This window comes from Mastigoproctus giganteus, chromosome 13, assembly GCF_048544385.1.
Source record: "Mastigoproctus giganteus isolate SK-2022 chromosome 13, ASM4854438v1, whole genome shotgun sequence".
Classification (NCBI taxonomy): Eukaryota; Metazoa; Arthropoda; class Arachnida; order Uropygi; family Thelyphonidae; genus Mastigoproctus; species Mastigoproctus giganteus.
In genome coordinates this window covers 13,482,209-13,497,359 of record NC_143587.1, presented here as the reverse complement: position 1 = coordinate 13,497,359, position 15,151 = coordinate 13,482,209, and the positions used below count along the sequence as shown (strand labels likewise).

The 15,151-nt window shown below is 37.4% G+C and overlaps 1 protein-coding gene across 2 annotated transcripts in view; it reads left to right on the top strand.

Moving 5' to 3' along the window:
• Positions 1–15,151, top strand: part of LOC150075774 (neurobeachin-like protein 1) — a 693,585-nt gene that overhangs the window by 371,607 nt on the left and 306,827 nt on the right. For both annotated transcript variants that reach the window (XM_090387670.1, XM_090387669.1), the window contains exon 26: positions 1,117–1,264. In XM_090387670.1, the coding sequence (XP_090243796.1) occupies positions 1,117–1,264 (148 nt within the window). The remainder of the gene's footprint in view (positions 1–1,116; positions 1,265–15,151) is intronic.

Here is a 15,151-nt window from a genome sequence, read left to right as displayed (position 1 = left end):
AATTATTAGCTAACAAAATCATTATAGTAAGAACAAGGATTTTCTAGGATTTTACCAAGAAACATAAGGGTCAATTTTATGAAATGGCCATTTTGAAGAATGATGAAGTATACACTACTTGCTTATCAAGGGAAAACAAATAAGAATGTCTTTCTGCTAAGAAAGACATTCTTATTTGTTTGCTTCGCAGTCATCTGTTTCTGTTCATAGTGAATCCAAGAAAAAACCTGAAACTGTTTTATAATTACATGAAATATAGAGTTGATGTTATGGACTGAATGATTGAAAAATATTCTATAAAATGGCCTGTTTGGGTGTTTTATTATTCCCTAGTTCTTGTTGCCATCAATGCTGATATAATGTATAAGTAAAGTATAAGTATAAGTAATATAATGTATAAGTTTCATATAATGTATAAGACAGCTAAAAAATTATTGAAATTAAGGATGTTATATTGCAACTAACACAAGAATCAAAAAAAAAAATGAAAATGCAAGAACATAGTTGGTGTTTGCAGACAAACCAAAAGAACCAGAACATTACTAACAAGAATGAAAAAGATGGCTATATGTGATGGCTGTGTGTCAAATGGCTAAATGTGAAGACTTGTACCCAGTTCAGAAAAATTATTTCTAGAAAGTGTGCTACATCATCAGGAAAAAAAAACAGATTTTACTGCACAAAGCTTAAAAGCATGTAATAAGAGTTGCAAGTTTTTTGTTTAATGTTTATCTTTTTTTTAAAGTCATATTACAATCGTTCGATATGGAATTAATGTCGGTTGATACGTTGTTTACATTCTCAATCAAAATGACTGGAACTGGCAGTTGTATTGTTAAATTGAAACATATTTTGGTCTCTTGAACTCAAAATTACTTGGTTTTATGATAACATTTCTTGTAGATTAAAAATGTAGCTTTTTATTATTATTTTTTAATATACTTTTCATTAGTAAATCAACCAAGCATACCATCTGTTTTTTATTTGAAGAGAAATTGTATTTTTATTGTTGTTAGCATTATAAAATAATTTGAGCAGAATTTAAATTCCTGTTTATTTGTTTATTTTTCTAATATACTGGTAATTTATATCAACAAGATAATTTTGTATTTTCAGTAACTGTGATTTGCTTGGAACAGATGACATGAAAACAGTGAGAGTGTCCCTTTTATCTCTGATCAAATATTTTATATCTCGAGATGTAAATATCCAAGAAATTGCAGCTATTATAGGTTTTTTAATCACTGTTAAACAAGAAGATATGGTAAGTCATCACTGGATTGAAATCTTTTTATTATTGAGGTTTATAATTATATGAATATATTATTTGAGTGCTTGCAGAGTCACTCCAGTCAAAGTTTCCAACAACTGGAAATTGTTTATTCTTTAGGATGAGAAATGAAAACAGAACTCTACATTCTGGCTGAACAGAATTTCTTAATTAAACATCAAATTTTTACATATTGATAATTGCTCTGCATCATTCTTCAAAAATGCAAATAAAATTAAACTTTAAACTGTTAACTACATTTTGAGTCAAAATATGACATAAAATAAATGGCATAATATTCACTGCCTTCTGGAACAGGAGAAGAACATATGACTTCTGCCCTTCCTGCTGGCTTAGAAAAGGGTTGGGATTCAGAGTATCCATTTGTAAGTCAGCAGCAAGGACAGTAAAAGCACATTTTCAGCTTAAAGTTTGTGTGAATTGCTACTGGAAACAAGCTTAGAAGGCCCCCACTCCAACAGACCTGTGCGCAAATGTAGATGATCCAACTAGAGAATCTTAAAAAAAAAAAAAAAAAAAAAAAAAGAAAGTGAAAAAGTTTAGAAGAACCACGGACCACATTTTCAAGAGGCATTACTGTGTAAGTTCCCAAATACTTGCATTTCTGTCATGGCTCACTAACAGGAAAAGAACCATGGATGCTCTATGCAAGCAATCAAAATAGACATGCCAGTAAAAAATAAAAAATAAAAAATAAAAAAAACTGTAATTTAGTTATCTAGTGGCAAAAAACAAGTCAAACAAAATACAAATTAGATGTTGATTCCAGATTTGACAAGCCAGAACAAAATGCAAAACTGCAACACAACTTCTACTGACAACAAACCTTGTGAATTTAAACAGAAAACTAAAATTTAAATTAAAAAATTTTATTAATTTATTAACCAATAATTAACCAATTCTTTTAACTGTAATTATGCTTAGGATTTATTCAAAGCAGACATGATTCAGTGAGAACTGTTCTAGGCAATTCTTTAGATCAAAATATTATGTCTTTTGCTGACTGTGGCATGTATTTGAGGCTGACTTTAGTATGATGTAATGGTGCAGTAGATGTTCCTTTTGTTTGTATGTATGTATGCATTAGATGCAAAGAGTAAACTAATGAAATGAAAATGAGGTGGATGGTGTGGTGTGGTGTTTTTTTTTTTTTTTTTTTTTTTTGGCTGGTACCATATTAGCTTGCTTTGTTGCATTCATTGCTGCTACTAATACATAAATTTGGTATTTTGATGGTTGAGATTGCCTTGGAGGAATACTTTCTGTACTTGTAGAGAAAAGACAGATGTAGAATATATGTGTGGAAATTTGCCTTTAGCCAGCGGGTGGTTAATTGTTGGAACCAACTTCCATCTGTCATTGTGGAAGTTGATAGGTTAAATAAATTTAAGGAGGAACTGGATAGGCATTTGGAGGGAATGGTGTTTTTTTTTTTTTTTTTATTTTTTGTCTGATGCTGCATAAGCTCATACACTTGCTTTCTTGCATCACATGCCACTACTACTACTACCTTTTTTTTTTTTTTTTTTTTTTTTAAAGGCCTACCGTTGAAAGCTCAGGCAATTAAGTAGCAGGACCTGCCAGAGAATAATGGGTAGCCTGGTTTACCTCCTAATGGTGTGTACAGGCAACGTAAAGTCCCATTAGGGGCCCTGCAGCCAAAAGCCAGAACGCAACATAATACTACTCACATATGACATACAATACTTTTGTCTGGCTTTTAGAGAGTAATCTATACTTCACAAGAATACTTATGGTGCAGTTGTAGGAAACCACCAGTGGTGCCCCCCTCCCCAAATACTATGTACACTATGCCTTTAGGAAATTAAATCAATGGATTTCAGATGCTCAGGGTCCACCACAGTACTGATGCCTGCTGCTGCTATCTGTCTAACTCCATGGTCAGTTGGTATACTAATCCCCAGAGGTAATTTTGGGCAGGAGCAGCAGTGCGTAGCACACGCTTCTTGATTAGACCGGGGTTCGAGCCCATGACCACCAAATACAGAGGATGCGGAGAGGTCAGGGAATGACCACCGCATATCCCTCGAGCAATATGGCCTTAGTTGCTAATGCTCCTAAAACCCAGAGGTAATTTATGGGGATCCAGTTGTTAGAGAAACAGAGAATATTTTTTGCAATATGTCTTAGTAATATCTCAGTAATAGTATTTGCCTTATAGTGCAAGCAAGATACAGGCTTTTGCTGCATTGGCAAAAAAAAAAAAAAAATCCACCCCAAGTAGATGAGAAAATACAAATTATGTGCTTCCCTCCTCACACAAGTAACTATCCAGTTGACCTGGGAATTTATTCAGACTGTCAGCCTCAACTACCTGCGAGGCAATCAACAATTAACAACTACAAGAAAACTTCCTACAATCTAATATAAACCTCAACCCCTGTAATTTGAATTTATGGTCCCTGGTTCTGGAATTTTTTATAACAGTGATAATTCCACCTTCATTCATTTTATTAATCCCTCTCAGAGCCTCAGAAACCTCAATCTGGTCACCTATGAGGAGCCTGGTTGCCAAGCTCTGTAGCCCACATAATTGGAGTCTTTCTTCATATGGTCATCCTTCATATGGTCATCCATGCAAGTTGCCCATCTTTAGATCTTTAGTGAGATTATGACCTCCCTATCTGTACAGGATAACGTTTGATAAATCATCAATAGGACACCATGGGATTTCCTGGCTACCTGTTTAAACTGTTCAGAAAACTTCATATCTGTTGTATTGCCACTCTCAGATCCCTTTCCTCCTCCACTGTTATTAGTTCAACCCCTCCAAGTGTAAATTTTTTGCGTGTTGCTATTCTCCAAGTGTATGACCTTGTATTTAGCAGCATTAAAACATAGCTGTCACCTTCTTTGACCATCTTTGAAGTCTCTTCAATCACCCCGAGCCGACCGGGCTAACCGGGTGGGTAAAGTGCCTGCCTAGCAACCCAAAGGTCGTGGGTTCGAATCCCACCTCGGGCTTGGATCAGAATACTGCAAAAACCTTGGGAGGTGCATTATGGCCACAGAAGCTGATGCGCCAACAACTACCAAATAAAAAAAATATATATAAAAAAATAAATAAAAAAATCACTCCGAAAGAGTGCTGCTTGGCACTGATCATTAATTAAACAGCATGCATCCTCAGTTCACGCTTCTCGTTCAGCAGCATCAGAATTAGCCTTTCATGCCGTTAATGAAAAACATATTTTTATTCAACGAGGCCAAGATACTTAGTGTACAATGTAATTATACGAGACTATTGCAGACAATTGCAGAAACCGTTGAAATTAAATTACATGAGAATTCTATTAACGTTTGCCAGCCATATCTAATCTCCGATTCTGGGTCTTTTACATGCATGCACGAAGACTAATCATCTCTATATAAGTTTCATGCTCACACATACTCTGTAATTTTCGTTCCTGTGATCATGACATATTGCCAAAAAGCGTTGTCAGCTTTAGGAAGGAAAATCGTTTTTTAAAATTCATGTTAAACTTTTTAAAATTAATTTTTAATTATTTTTAAATTGTGTTCAATTGATTTTTTAATTGTTCTCAATTTATTTTTTTAGTCTAATCATTTTGCTTTAATGTTTTATTCATTTTAATTTCTGGAGAGTATCATACGGAAGGGTTCTAAGTATCGTATTGAGGTAAACTTCTTTATTCTTTTACAAATTATGAAAATTATTGCATATCTGGATAAAATGGTTCAGAATAGTGTAAGAATTAAAATGCATGAAGAAATAAACTTTTCATACACCTTTGTAAATAATTTAATAAACTAGCATCATGTTACAAACACTTTATACTAACAGTATATTAAATATTTATACTAATAGAATGATTGAATTAATTATTTATGCTAATAGAATGATGGTGTTCTGATTGAAGACTACCCACATGAGTAAGGTCACGGTGGATTTTTATTATAAAAAATTTCAGGACTTTTATTATAAAAATTTCAGTGAGAATAAACCTTAGATGAGAATGATGGAATAGAATATTTATACTAATATAATGATGAATATGATACTGTTTATACTAATGTACAGGTACCCTGCTCAGGTAGCTAACAAACTAAATGAGTATTTTGTTTGTTAGTTACCTGAGCAGGGTAGGTTCTGGCATTCCCCTCCCCGAATAACTCCTCATGTGGAAAGTGAGTATACTCAATTCACCCATGAGGAGTTATTCGGGGAGGGGAATGCCAGATTTTGTAATAACTGAGAGCAAAGTGGAGGAGAAATTGTTGAATTTAACATAAGAAAAGCACATGGGGTGGATGGGATCTATCCAGTTATATTAAAGGAGTATTTTACATCTACATTCACACATGAGGAGTTATTCAGGGAGGGGAATGCAAGAGGTGAATTAAACTCTGGTAGTGAGCTAGATGATTTGTAATAACTGAGAGCAAAGTGGAGGAGAAATTATTGAAGATAAACATAACAAAAGCACCTGGGATGGATGGGATTTATCCAGTTATATTAAAGGAGGCAGCAAAGGAAGTAAGCAAACCTTTAGCCATAATTATTAGAGCTTCCTTGGACTCAGGGGAGGTACCCATGAACTGGAGATGTGCAAATGTAACCCCAATTCACAAAGGAGGATCAAAGGGTGACACAAGTAATTACTGACCTGTTAGTTTAACTTCTGTTCCACAGAAATTAATGGAGGCATTGGTTAAAGAAGTACTGCAGGATCATCTAGACAAGACTTCAGTTATAGCTCGGACACAGCATGGGTTTGTTAAGGGGAAGCCGTGTCTGACCAATTTGATTGGATACTCTGATGTGTTGACAAAGGAACTGGATGCAAAGAATAATTTTGATATATAAATTTGGACCTTAGAAAGGCTTTTGATACTGTTGCGCATGGAAGACTGCTGCACAAAGTGGAGCAGTGTGGCATTGCTGCTGCGATGGATAAAGGGATGGTTGAGTGGGAGAAGACAGAGTGGTAATCAATGGACACTACTTTTCATGGACTAATGTTATTAATCCCCCCAGGGTTCAATGTTGGGTCCATTGTTTTTTTTTTTTTTTTTCCTTTCTTTTTTTTTATGAACACCCCAAAGATGAGAGGTATTAGAACTTATAGTACTTAGTACTGTGCATGTGGTGGAGGTTGAGAAGACAAAAGAAGATATTTGTTGACATTAGACTTAAACTTCTGTAGACTGCAATTCTCAGGAAATATGTATGAAGGAAGGTTGTTCCAGAAAATGGCAGTTGAATGAATAAATGAGGAAGATGAAAAGTTGGATCCGTGAGTTTTAAGTTCGAGAGCAAATGAATGATGGCTGGTGGCGGCACATGTTCGGACTGTTTTGAAAGAGAGAGAGCAGGAATTATAGAAGCCAATTGAGAAGAACAGTGTCCATGGAAGTATCTGTAGAAAAACACACAGCAGAAACAGTACGTCTATGAGACAGAGTGGAGAGACTCTGTTAGAGATGAGTAATTAATTAACCTAATTGCCCTCTTCTGAATGGAATCAAGAAGCTTGAGAGAGGATTTGGGGGCACTGCCCCAGATGTGTGAATAATATTCCATGGTGGGGTGGATTTGCAATTTGTACAGAGTGAACAGCTGTTTGGAAGAAAAGTAACTCCGAGAATGAAAAGAAAACCATGTTTTTAGATACAGAGGAAGCAATATTTGTAATGTGCTTGTGCCAAGAGTGAGTAGAAGTCAGGGTAATCCCCAAAAGAGAAATATCATCTTGCCTAAAAATTGGAGTGTCACCCAAAGATAAGCATAGGAGCAGAACAATCGTTTTTGCGAGATATAAGACAGGACTGAGTTTTAGAACGATTGAAATCAACTAAGTTGTCTTTGCCCCACTGTAGAATTACCTGGAGATCGGCCATTTCAGGAATTGGTAGCGGATATTCGAGAAGTTGAAGCTGATCGAGCAGGACAAGGTTTCTCAAAATGGAAAGTGGAATGTAATGTGCTATCATCGGCAAAACTATGCATATGATTTCCAGCCAATGGAAGAAGGTCATTAATGTCTTTTCCTCTTATATATTAATGACCTTCCATTGACTGGAAATCATATGCATAGTTTTGCCGATGATAGCACGTTACATTCCACTTTCCAGTTTGAGAAACCTTGCTGCCCTGCTCGATCAGCTTCAACTTCTCGGGGAAAAGAACTGAACCTTTGGGAGACACCAGCATTAGTTGAGAACTTAGAAGGCAGAGAGCCATCTACATCACCCTCAGTGAGTGATCAGAGAGAAAACTCGATAACCAATTACAAAAAACAGTAGTCAAACCATAAGATGGAAGCTTGTTTAGAAGACCTCTTTGCCAAACACGATCAAAAGCCTTTGAGATGTCAAGAGCAACTGCTTGTGTTTCACTGAACTTTTCCATTGAATTTGTCCATAAATGGGTAACGTATTGGAAGATAAAATGCACAAGGCATAATTCCTTATGGAATTAGGTAATTAAATATATAATATCGGGGTAGATGCACCATAGTTTACCCATAAATTTGAACTAAACATGTAGCGCAAAGGGCATCATTTTAATTGTATCTCATATTGTGGCTGCCTTCACAATGAGATAGCTGTTATTGCACTACTTCAAATAAATAACGCTTCTCTAGTAGAGAAGACTACTGTTATTTATTTTCAGGGGATACCACCACCCAGACGATCATTTCAAAGCTTTTTGTACCTATACACTATTTGGCATCTCTCATATTGTGGAAATAATTTCGCAACTGTGATGGCATGTTGTATTACCAGGGTACCTGACAACTCACTGATGATGAAGCCAAAAAAAGGCTTCCAAACAATGGTCTGGGTGGTTGCCAAAATTATTCGTTCTATGATTCCTTTCGCCTCAAAGGTGGTACTTGCATATGTCCATTCCAATATTCCCTGTCAGAGACTTGGTAATTTGGAATCTCCTCTTTTTGATCTTCTCTAGCTTAAAATCTCTCTACCTCATTGTGTCAAATTCATCTGTTGTCTCTACCATTCTCCCAACTCCACTAATCACTTGAAGCTCTTTGACTTCCTCTCTTTGCAACTTGACTTTCTCCAGTCCAACTTTCCTAAGAGCACGGTAATTTTCGTTGGTGATTTTAATGTTCACAACTCCAGCTGGCTTCCATTTCCTAGTCACACTGACCCAGCTGGTCGAGATGCTGAGGCTTTTGCAATTACTAATGACCTCGCACAGATTGTTCATCTACCTACAAGAATACTGGACAATCCTAACCATACAGCCAACACACTTGATTGTTTTTTCTCACAAACAACCCTTCTACGTACACGGTCGAAGTGAGTGGTCCTTTAAGTACCTCAGATCACAACTTGGTGATTGTCTCTTCTCCAATGGAGCCTTTATCTCATGGCTATTCGAAACTTCGTGTTGTTTGGCATTACAAGAATGCAAAATGGGATGACCTGCGAGATTTCTTTTCTTCTTTTCTTATGGTTGGACTACTGTTTCAAAACTTCTGATGTCAAAATTTACTCAGATCGTGTCACTGAAATTATTCTTGTAGGAATGGAATCCTTTATTCCACATTTCACTTTAAAATCTCGTCTTTTATCTAAACCTTGGTTTTCCAATAAATGTGCTAAGGCTGTTCAAGAGAAGAACGTTGCATATCGTAATTGGCTTGTTTCCAGTTCTTCAGTTTAATTTTCTGCTTACACCAAAGCTTGCAACAATTGTAAAGCAGTTATTAATCAGTCCAAAATAGATTTTGAACAGGCTAAGAGTAGAAAACTTGCCTTTTGCCCTAATGGTAGCCAAGCATTCTGGTCTCTTGCCAAAGCTATTTGCCACAACTTTTTCTCATCTTTGCTCCCACCTCTGTCAAAACCAGATGGTTCTGTTGTCACTTCAGCCATGGATAAAGCTGACCTGTTAGCATCCCATTTTTCTTCCAACTCATGTATTAATGATCTTGGTGAAACACCTCCCACCAATCCCAACAAACTCCATTCAATGCCTCCTGTGGTCTTCCGTTAAAAGGATGTCAGAAGAATTTTGACGAATCTTGACGCTAAGAAAGCTCCAGGTCCTGATGGTATTTCTCCACTTGTTCTCAAAACCTGTGCTCCTGAACTTACTCCTGTTCTTTGCTGCCTTTTTTCACTTTCTTATTCCAAAGGTGTTTTTCCTTCTGCTTGGAAATTTGCTCATATCCAGCCAGTTTCTAAAAAGGGTGACAAATCCCTCTCATCCAGTTATCGTCCCATTGCAATTACGTCTACTCTTTCTAAAGTAATGGAGAAATCAATTAACTGCTAACTCTTAAACTACCTAGAAACCTTCCGTCTGATCAATGATCGCCAGTGTGGATTCCGTCAGTGTCAATCCACTGGTGATGTTCTGGCCTATGTTACCCATTTATGGACTAATTCAATGGAAAAGTTCGGTGAAAGACAAGCAGTTGCTCTTGACATCTCAAAGGCTTTCGATCATGTTTGGCATAAAGGTCTTCTAAACAAGCTTCCATGTTATGGTTTGCCAACTGCTTTTTGTATTTGGTTATCCAGTTTTGTCTCTGATTGCTAACTGAGGGTAATGGTAGATGGCTCTCTGTCTTCTAACTTCTCCATTAATGCTGGTGTCCCCCATTGTTCTGTTCTTTCCTCCACTCTTTTCCTCTTGTGTGAAGCCGACCGGGCTAGCCGAGTGGGTAAAAGTTCCTGCCCGGCAACCCAAAGGTTGCGGGTTCGATTCCCGCCTCGGGCTTGGATCAAAGTACTGCAAAAACCTTGGGAGGTGCAATATGGCCACAGAAGCCGATGCGCCAACAACTACCAAATCAATCAATCCTCTTGTATATTAATGACTTTCTTCCATTGACTGGAAATCCTATCCATAGTTTTGCCAGTGATAGCACATTGCATTCCACTTTCCATTTTGAGAATCCTTGCTCTGCTCAATCAGCTTCAACTTCTCGAATATCTGCTACCAATTCCTTAAATGCTGTTCTCCAGGTAATTCTCCAGTGGGGCAAAGACAACTTAGTTGATAAACAGCTGTTCACTCTGTACAAATCGCAAATCCACCCTACCATGGAATATTGTTCCTACATCTGGGTCAGTGCCCCCAAATCCTCTCTCAGGCTTGTAGATTCCATTCAGAAGAGAGCAGTTAGGTTAATTAATGGCTCGTCTCTAACAGAGTCTCTCCACTCGCTGTCTTATAGAATCACTGTTTCTTCTGCATGCCTTTTCTATAGATACTTCCATGGGCACTGTTCTTCTGAATTGGCTTCTATTAATCCCGCTCTCTCTTTCAAAACAGTCTGAACACATGCCGCCAACATCCATTTACTGTCCAACTTCAAACTCACAGAACCAACTTTTCATCGTCCTCGTTTATTCATTCAACTGCTGTTTTCTAGAACAACCTTCCTTCGTACGTATTTCCTGAAAATTATAATCTACAGAAGTTCAAGTCTAATGTCAACAAATATCTTCTTTCATCTTCTCAACCTCCAACCCAAGCACGGTACCAAGTACTATAGGTTCTAATACCTCTCGTGTTTGTGGTTTTCATAAAAAAAAAAAAAAAAGTGTTTCTGTATTTATTAATGATTTTGACTATGGTATATCAGGCTTAATGTCCAAGTTTGCAGACGATACGAAGGTCGACAGTGTTAATGACCCTAATGACAATACACTTCTGGAACAGGATCTAGAAAAGTTGAGCAAATGGGCTGAGAGGTGGCAAATGAAATTTAACATTGACAAATGTAAAGTACTGCATATGGGAAGAGTAACGGCAGAGTAACATATCAACTGTGTGGTACTACACTGACAGTGGTGGAGAGTGAAAAGGACCTGGGGGTAATTGTGCAGGCAGATATGAAGTTTTCTGAGCAGTGCAGATGGTCTGCAAGAGTTGCTCATAGTGTCTTGTCAATGACATACAGGAATTTTTCTAGCAGGGATAAGGAAGTGATTATCCCCTTGTATAAGACAATAGTCAAGCCATCCTTAAGTACTATATACAGGTGTAGAGGCCTCATTTTAAGAAGGATGTAGAGTTTCTGTAACGAGAAAGGGACCTAGATTAGTGAATTTGAACAAAGGATTATCTTTACTGGATACAAAATTATCCGTGATAATCTCGGATCCAGTAAAGTGAAGGTTAATGGGCAAGCTATTGAAGAAGTTGATGAATTTGATTACTTAGGGTCAAGAATAAATAAAAATAGTGACTGCTCAAACGATGTAAAGAGACGACAGGCAATTGCAAAACGTTGGTCGCTGATCTCATAAAATTATGGAGAGATCATGATCTGCCCCGAAAGACAAATCTGAGAATCATTGATTTGTTAATTTTTCCAGTTGCCACTTATGGATGTGAAGAATCCATAAGTTGCCACTTATGGATGTTGAAGCATTTGAAATGTGGTTTTACAGGAGAATACTGTGTATTTCTTATTTGGATTGAAGAACAATTGAGTGGGTATTGAATAAAATTGGCAGGCCTAAAATTCTTCTTCGTAGCATCAACAGAAGAAAACTCATGTTTTTTGGTCATATAGTAAGAAGGGAAAACTTTCTGTTGAAGAATATAATGGAACGAAAAACCAAGGGGGAAGAAGTGCAACAGAAGACCTGCAACTAGGTGGAAGGATGGGATCAGTAAACTTTGGGGCATGACACTTTGCGGTGTTGCTCATATAGCAAACGATCGATGCAGTTGGAGGCCACTACAGGTTGGGTGGTTGTGTGTCCCTCTTTGGACCATACCAACCACACCTTCACTATGGTAGTTCTCAAACAGCTTATATCTTTTTTTTTTCCAGTTACATAGCTCCCCGAGGAGCTATGTGACTGGAAAAAAAAGATATAAGCTTGCTTTCTTGCATCATGTGCCTATGCTAATGCTATTTAAAAGTATCAGTTTGTATGTAGTCATAAAATCAAGCAAATGAAGTTTGTATAAAAAGATGTTACAACATATCACATTGCAAATCCTTTCATGAGTTGTTGCTACTTATGCATTTTAAATATTAGTGTTCTCTCAATAGGCTGTTATACTGCTATTTTTTCTTACCTGAGTGTTACCACCACCCACACAGCATTCTTTCTCTTTATCAGATTCAGTGTTTTAGGAGCATTAGCAACTAGCATTAGCATTAGTAGAGGCATTTGATGCAAGAAAGCAAGCTTATGCAGCATCAGCCAAAAAAAAAAAAAAAAACCCACTTCCACTTCACCCCTCTGTTCGTTCAAAATACCTGTCCAGCTGAGCCTTAAACTTATTTAGGCTATCAACCTCCACCACAAGGGATGGCAGTCTGTTCCACCAACCAACCACCCACTGGCTAAAGGCAAATTTCCGCACGTCTATCCTACATCTGTCTTTCCTCAATTTGAATTTATGCCCTCTCAGGTGATTTTTCTGAGCTAGAGGAAGAATCCCATCAGCATTGAGCATGCTTAAACCATTCAAGGCTTTATACACCTCTATCAGATCACCTCGCTGGTGCCTAGTCTCCAGACACTGTAATTTGCAAAACTTAAGCCTTTCTTCGTAAGAGCACCCCTTTGTTCCATTCACTAATCTTGTTGCCCTTCTCTGTACTCGTTCCAGCAGCTCTACATCCTTCTTGAAATGAGGCCTCCAGACCTGTATACAGTACTCTAGGTGTGGCCTGACCATTGCCTTATACAATGGAATAATCACCTCCTTATCCCTGCTGGAAAAATTCCTGTATATCATTGACAATACTCCATGAGCTACTCTTGCAGCCCGTCTGCACTGCTCAGAGAACTTCATATCTGCCTGCACAATCACCCCCAAGTCCCTTTCATTCTCTACCACTGTCAGTGTAGTACCACAGAGTTGATACGTTGCTCTGGGGTTGCTGTTTCCCATGTGTAGTACTTTACATTTGTCAATGTTAAACTTCATTTGCCACCTCTCAGCCCATCTGCTCAATCTTTCCAGATCCTGTTGCAGCAGCATAGTGTCAGTAGTGTCCTTGACAACCCTGCCAACCTTTGTATCATCTGCAAACTTGGACATTAAGCTTGATATACCATCATCAATATCATTTATAAATACAGAAAACAATAATGGACCCAACACTGAGCCCTGAGGGACTCCACTAATAACATTAGTCCACGATGAGCAGTGTCCATTGATTACCACTCTCTGTCTTCTCCCCCTCAACCACCCCTTTATCCATAGCAGCAATTTGCCTCCAATGTCACACTGCTCCAATTTGTGTAGCAGTCTTCCATGTGCAACAGTATCAAAAGCCTTTCTAAGATCCAAGTATATAATATCAAAGTTATTCCCTGCATCCAGTTCTTTTGTGACTGCATCATAGTATCCAATCAAGTTGGTCAGGCAAGACTTCCCCTTAACAAAACCATGCTGTGTCTGAGCTATAACTGAAGTCTTGTCTAAATGATCCTGCAGTGCTTCTTTAACCAGTGCCTCCATTAATTTTCCTGGAACAGAAGTTAAGCTCACAGGTCTATAATTACTTGTGTCAGCCTTTGACCCTCCTTTGTGAATTGGGGTCACATTTGCACATTTCCAGTCTATGCGTTGATGTGGGCAGCTGAGAGCTTGATGGGCCCCTCAATTTAGTTCCTTCGAGGGCATCCATCCTGTCCTTCAAGCTCTCATATAGGCCCACAAGAACGCCGAGTTGTTGCCTGATATCGATACACTCCTTGCATCGCGCACACACAAAGACATCCCCCTTGGCAGTATCATGTCCCGTACCCGATTGCTCTGCAAACATCAAGCAAACAGTGCATTTTATAAGGCTGTGAGTCAGAGGACAACTGCCCCCCTCAGTTCTGCTCTGAGCCACAGCGCTTCCATTAGCTTGAGCCTTTTGCTTTGCCACTCTGGTCTGAGTCATGATTATATTAATTTATTAATTATAATTATGTTATGTTATTAATTATGTTAAATATAATTAATTATATTACGTTTGTATTCTAAGTCGTTATATGTATTTATTTAAACGTACAATTTAACTGCTAACGAAGTTCAACTAACGCTATCTAGTACGGCATACAACTATCGTATCACAATGGCGGGAAATTTACGAACGGTATCGGAGTTGAAACACGTGGAAACCTTTACCGATACTTTTATGCAATTACAAGGCCGAGTAAAGAATAAATACACCAAGTTAATCAGAAAATCACAAAATAATGTTATACTACTAAATTTAAATGAAAAGTTTTAGAAAAACAATAATTTCAAATCAATAAATAAGAAAAATCCACTTAGTGGCTTGGAACACGACCGTCTCTAGTAGCCTCGTCAGCAGACTCCCTGAAAGAGCTGAAAACTTGGGTGTTACTTGACTCTATAGTATGAGCGATGCCAATGGGTGTGGGTGGTTTAATTCCATAATAGCTTATGGGCACAAAGCTTAGGCTACAGAAATTTAAAATACAGGTAGTTTAAAGCATTAATTTATATATAGCCATAAATTAGATAGTATGAATCAGAGCTGTACTACTCAATATGTTCTACGTTGATAATAATATTAGTAAAATAATAAGAGGAGTTTACCTTAATATAGTGCGTAGAACCCTTACGTATGATACCCTCCAGAAATTAAAACGGAAAAAAAACGAAAAAATCGGCAACTTACCGCTACATTAGAGTAAAATATAAATAATTAAATAATCAATTTAACACAATTCAAATCAATTTAAAACAATTAAAAATCAAATTAACGCAATTAAAAGAATCTAACCTCAATATAGTGCGTAGAACCCTTCCGTATGATACCCTCCAGAAATTAAAACGGAAATAAAACGGCTACAGAAATTTAAAATACAGGTAGTTTAAAGCATTAATTTATATATAGCCAT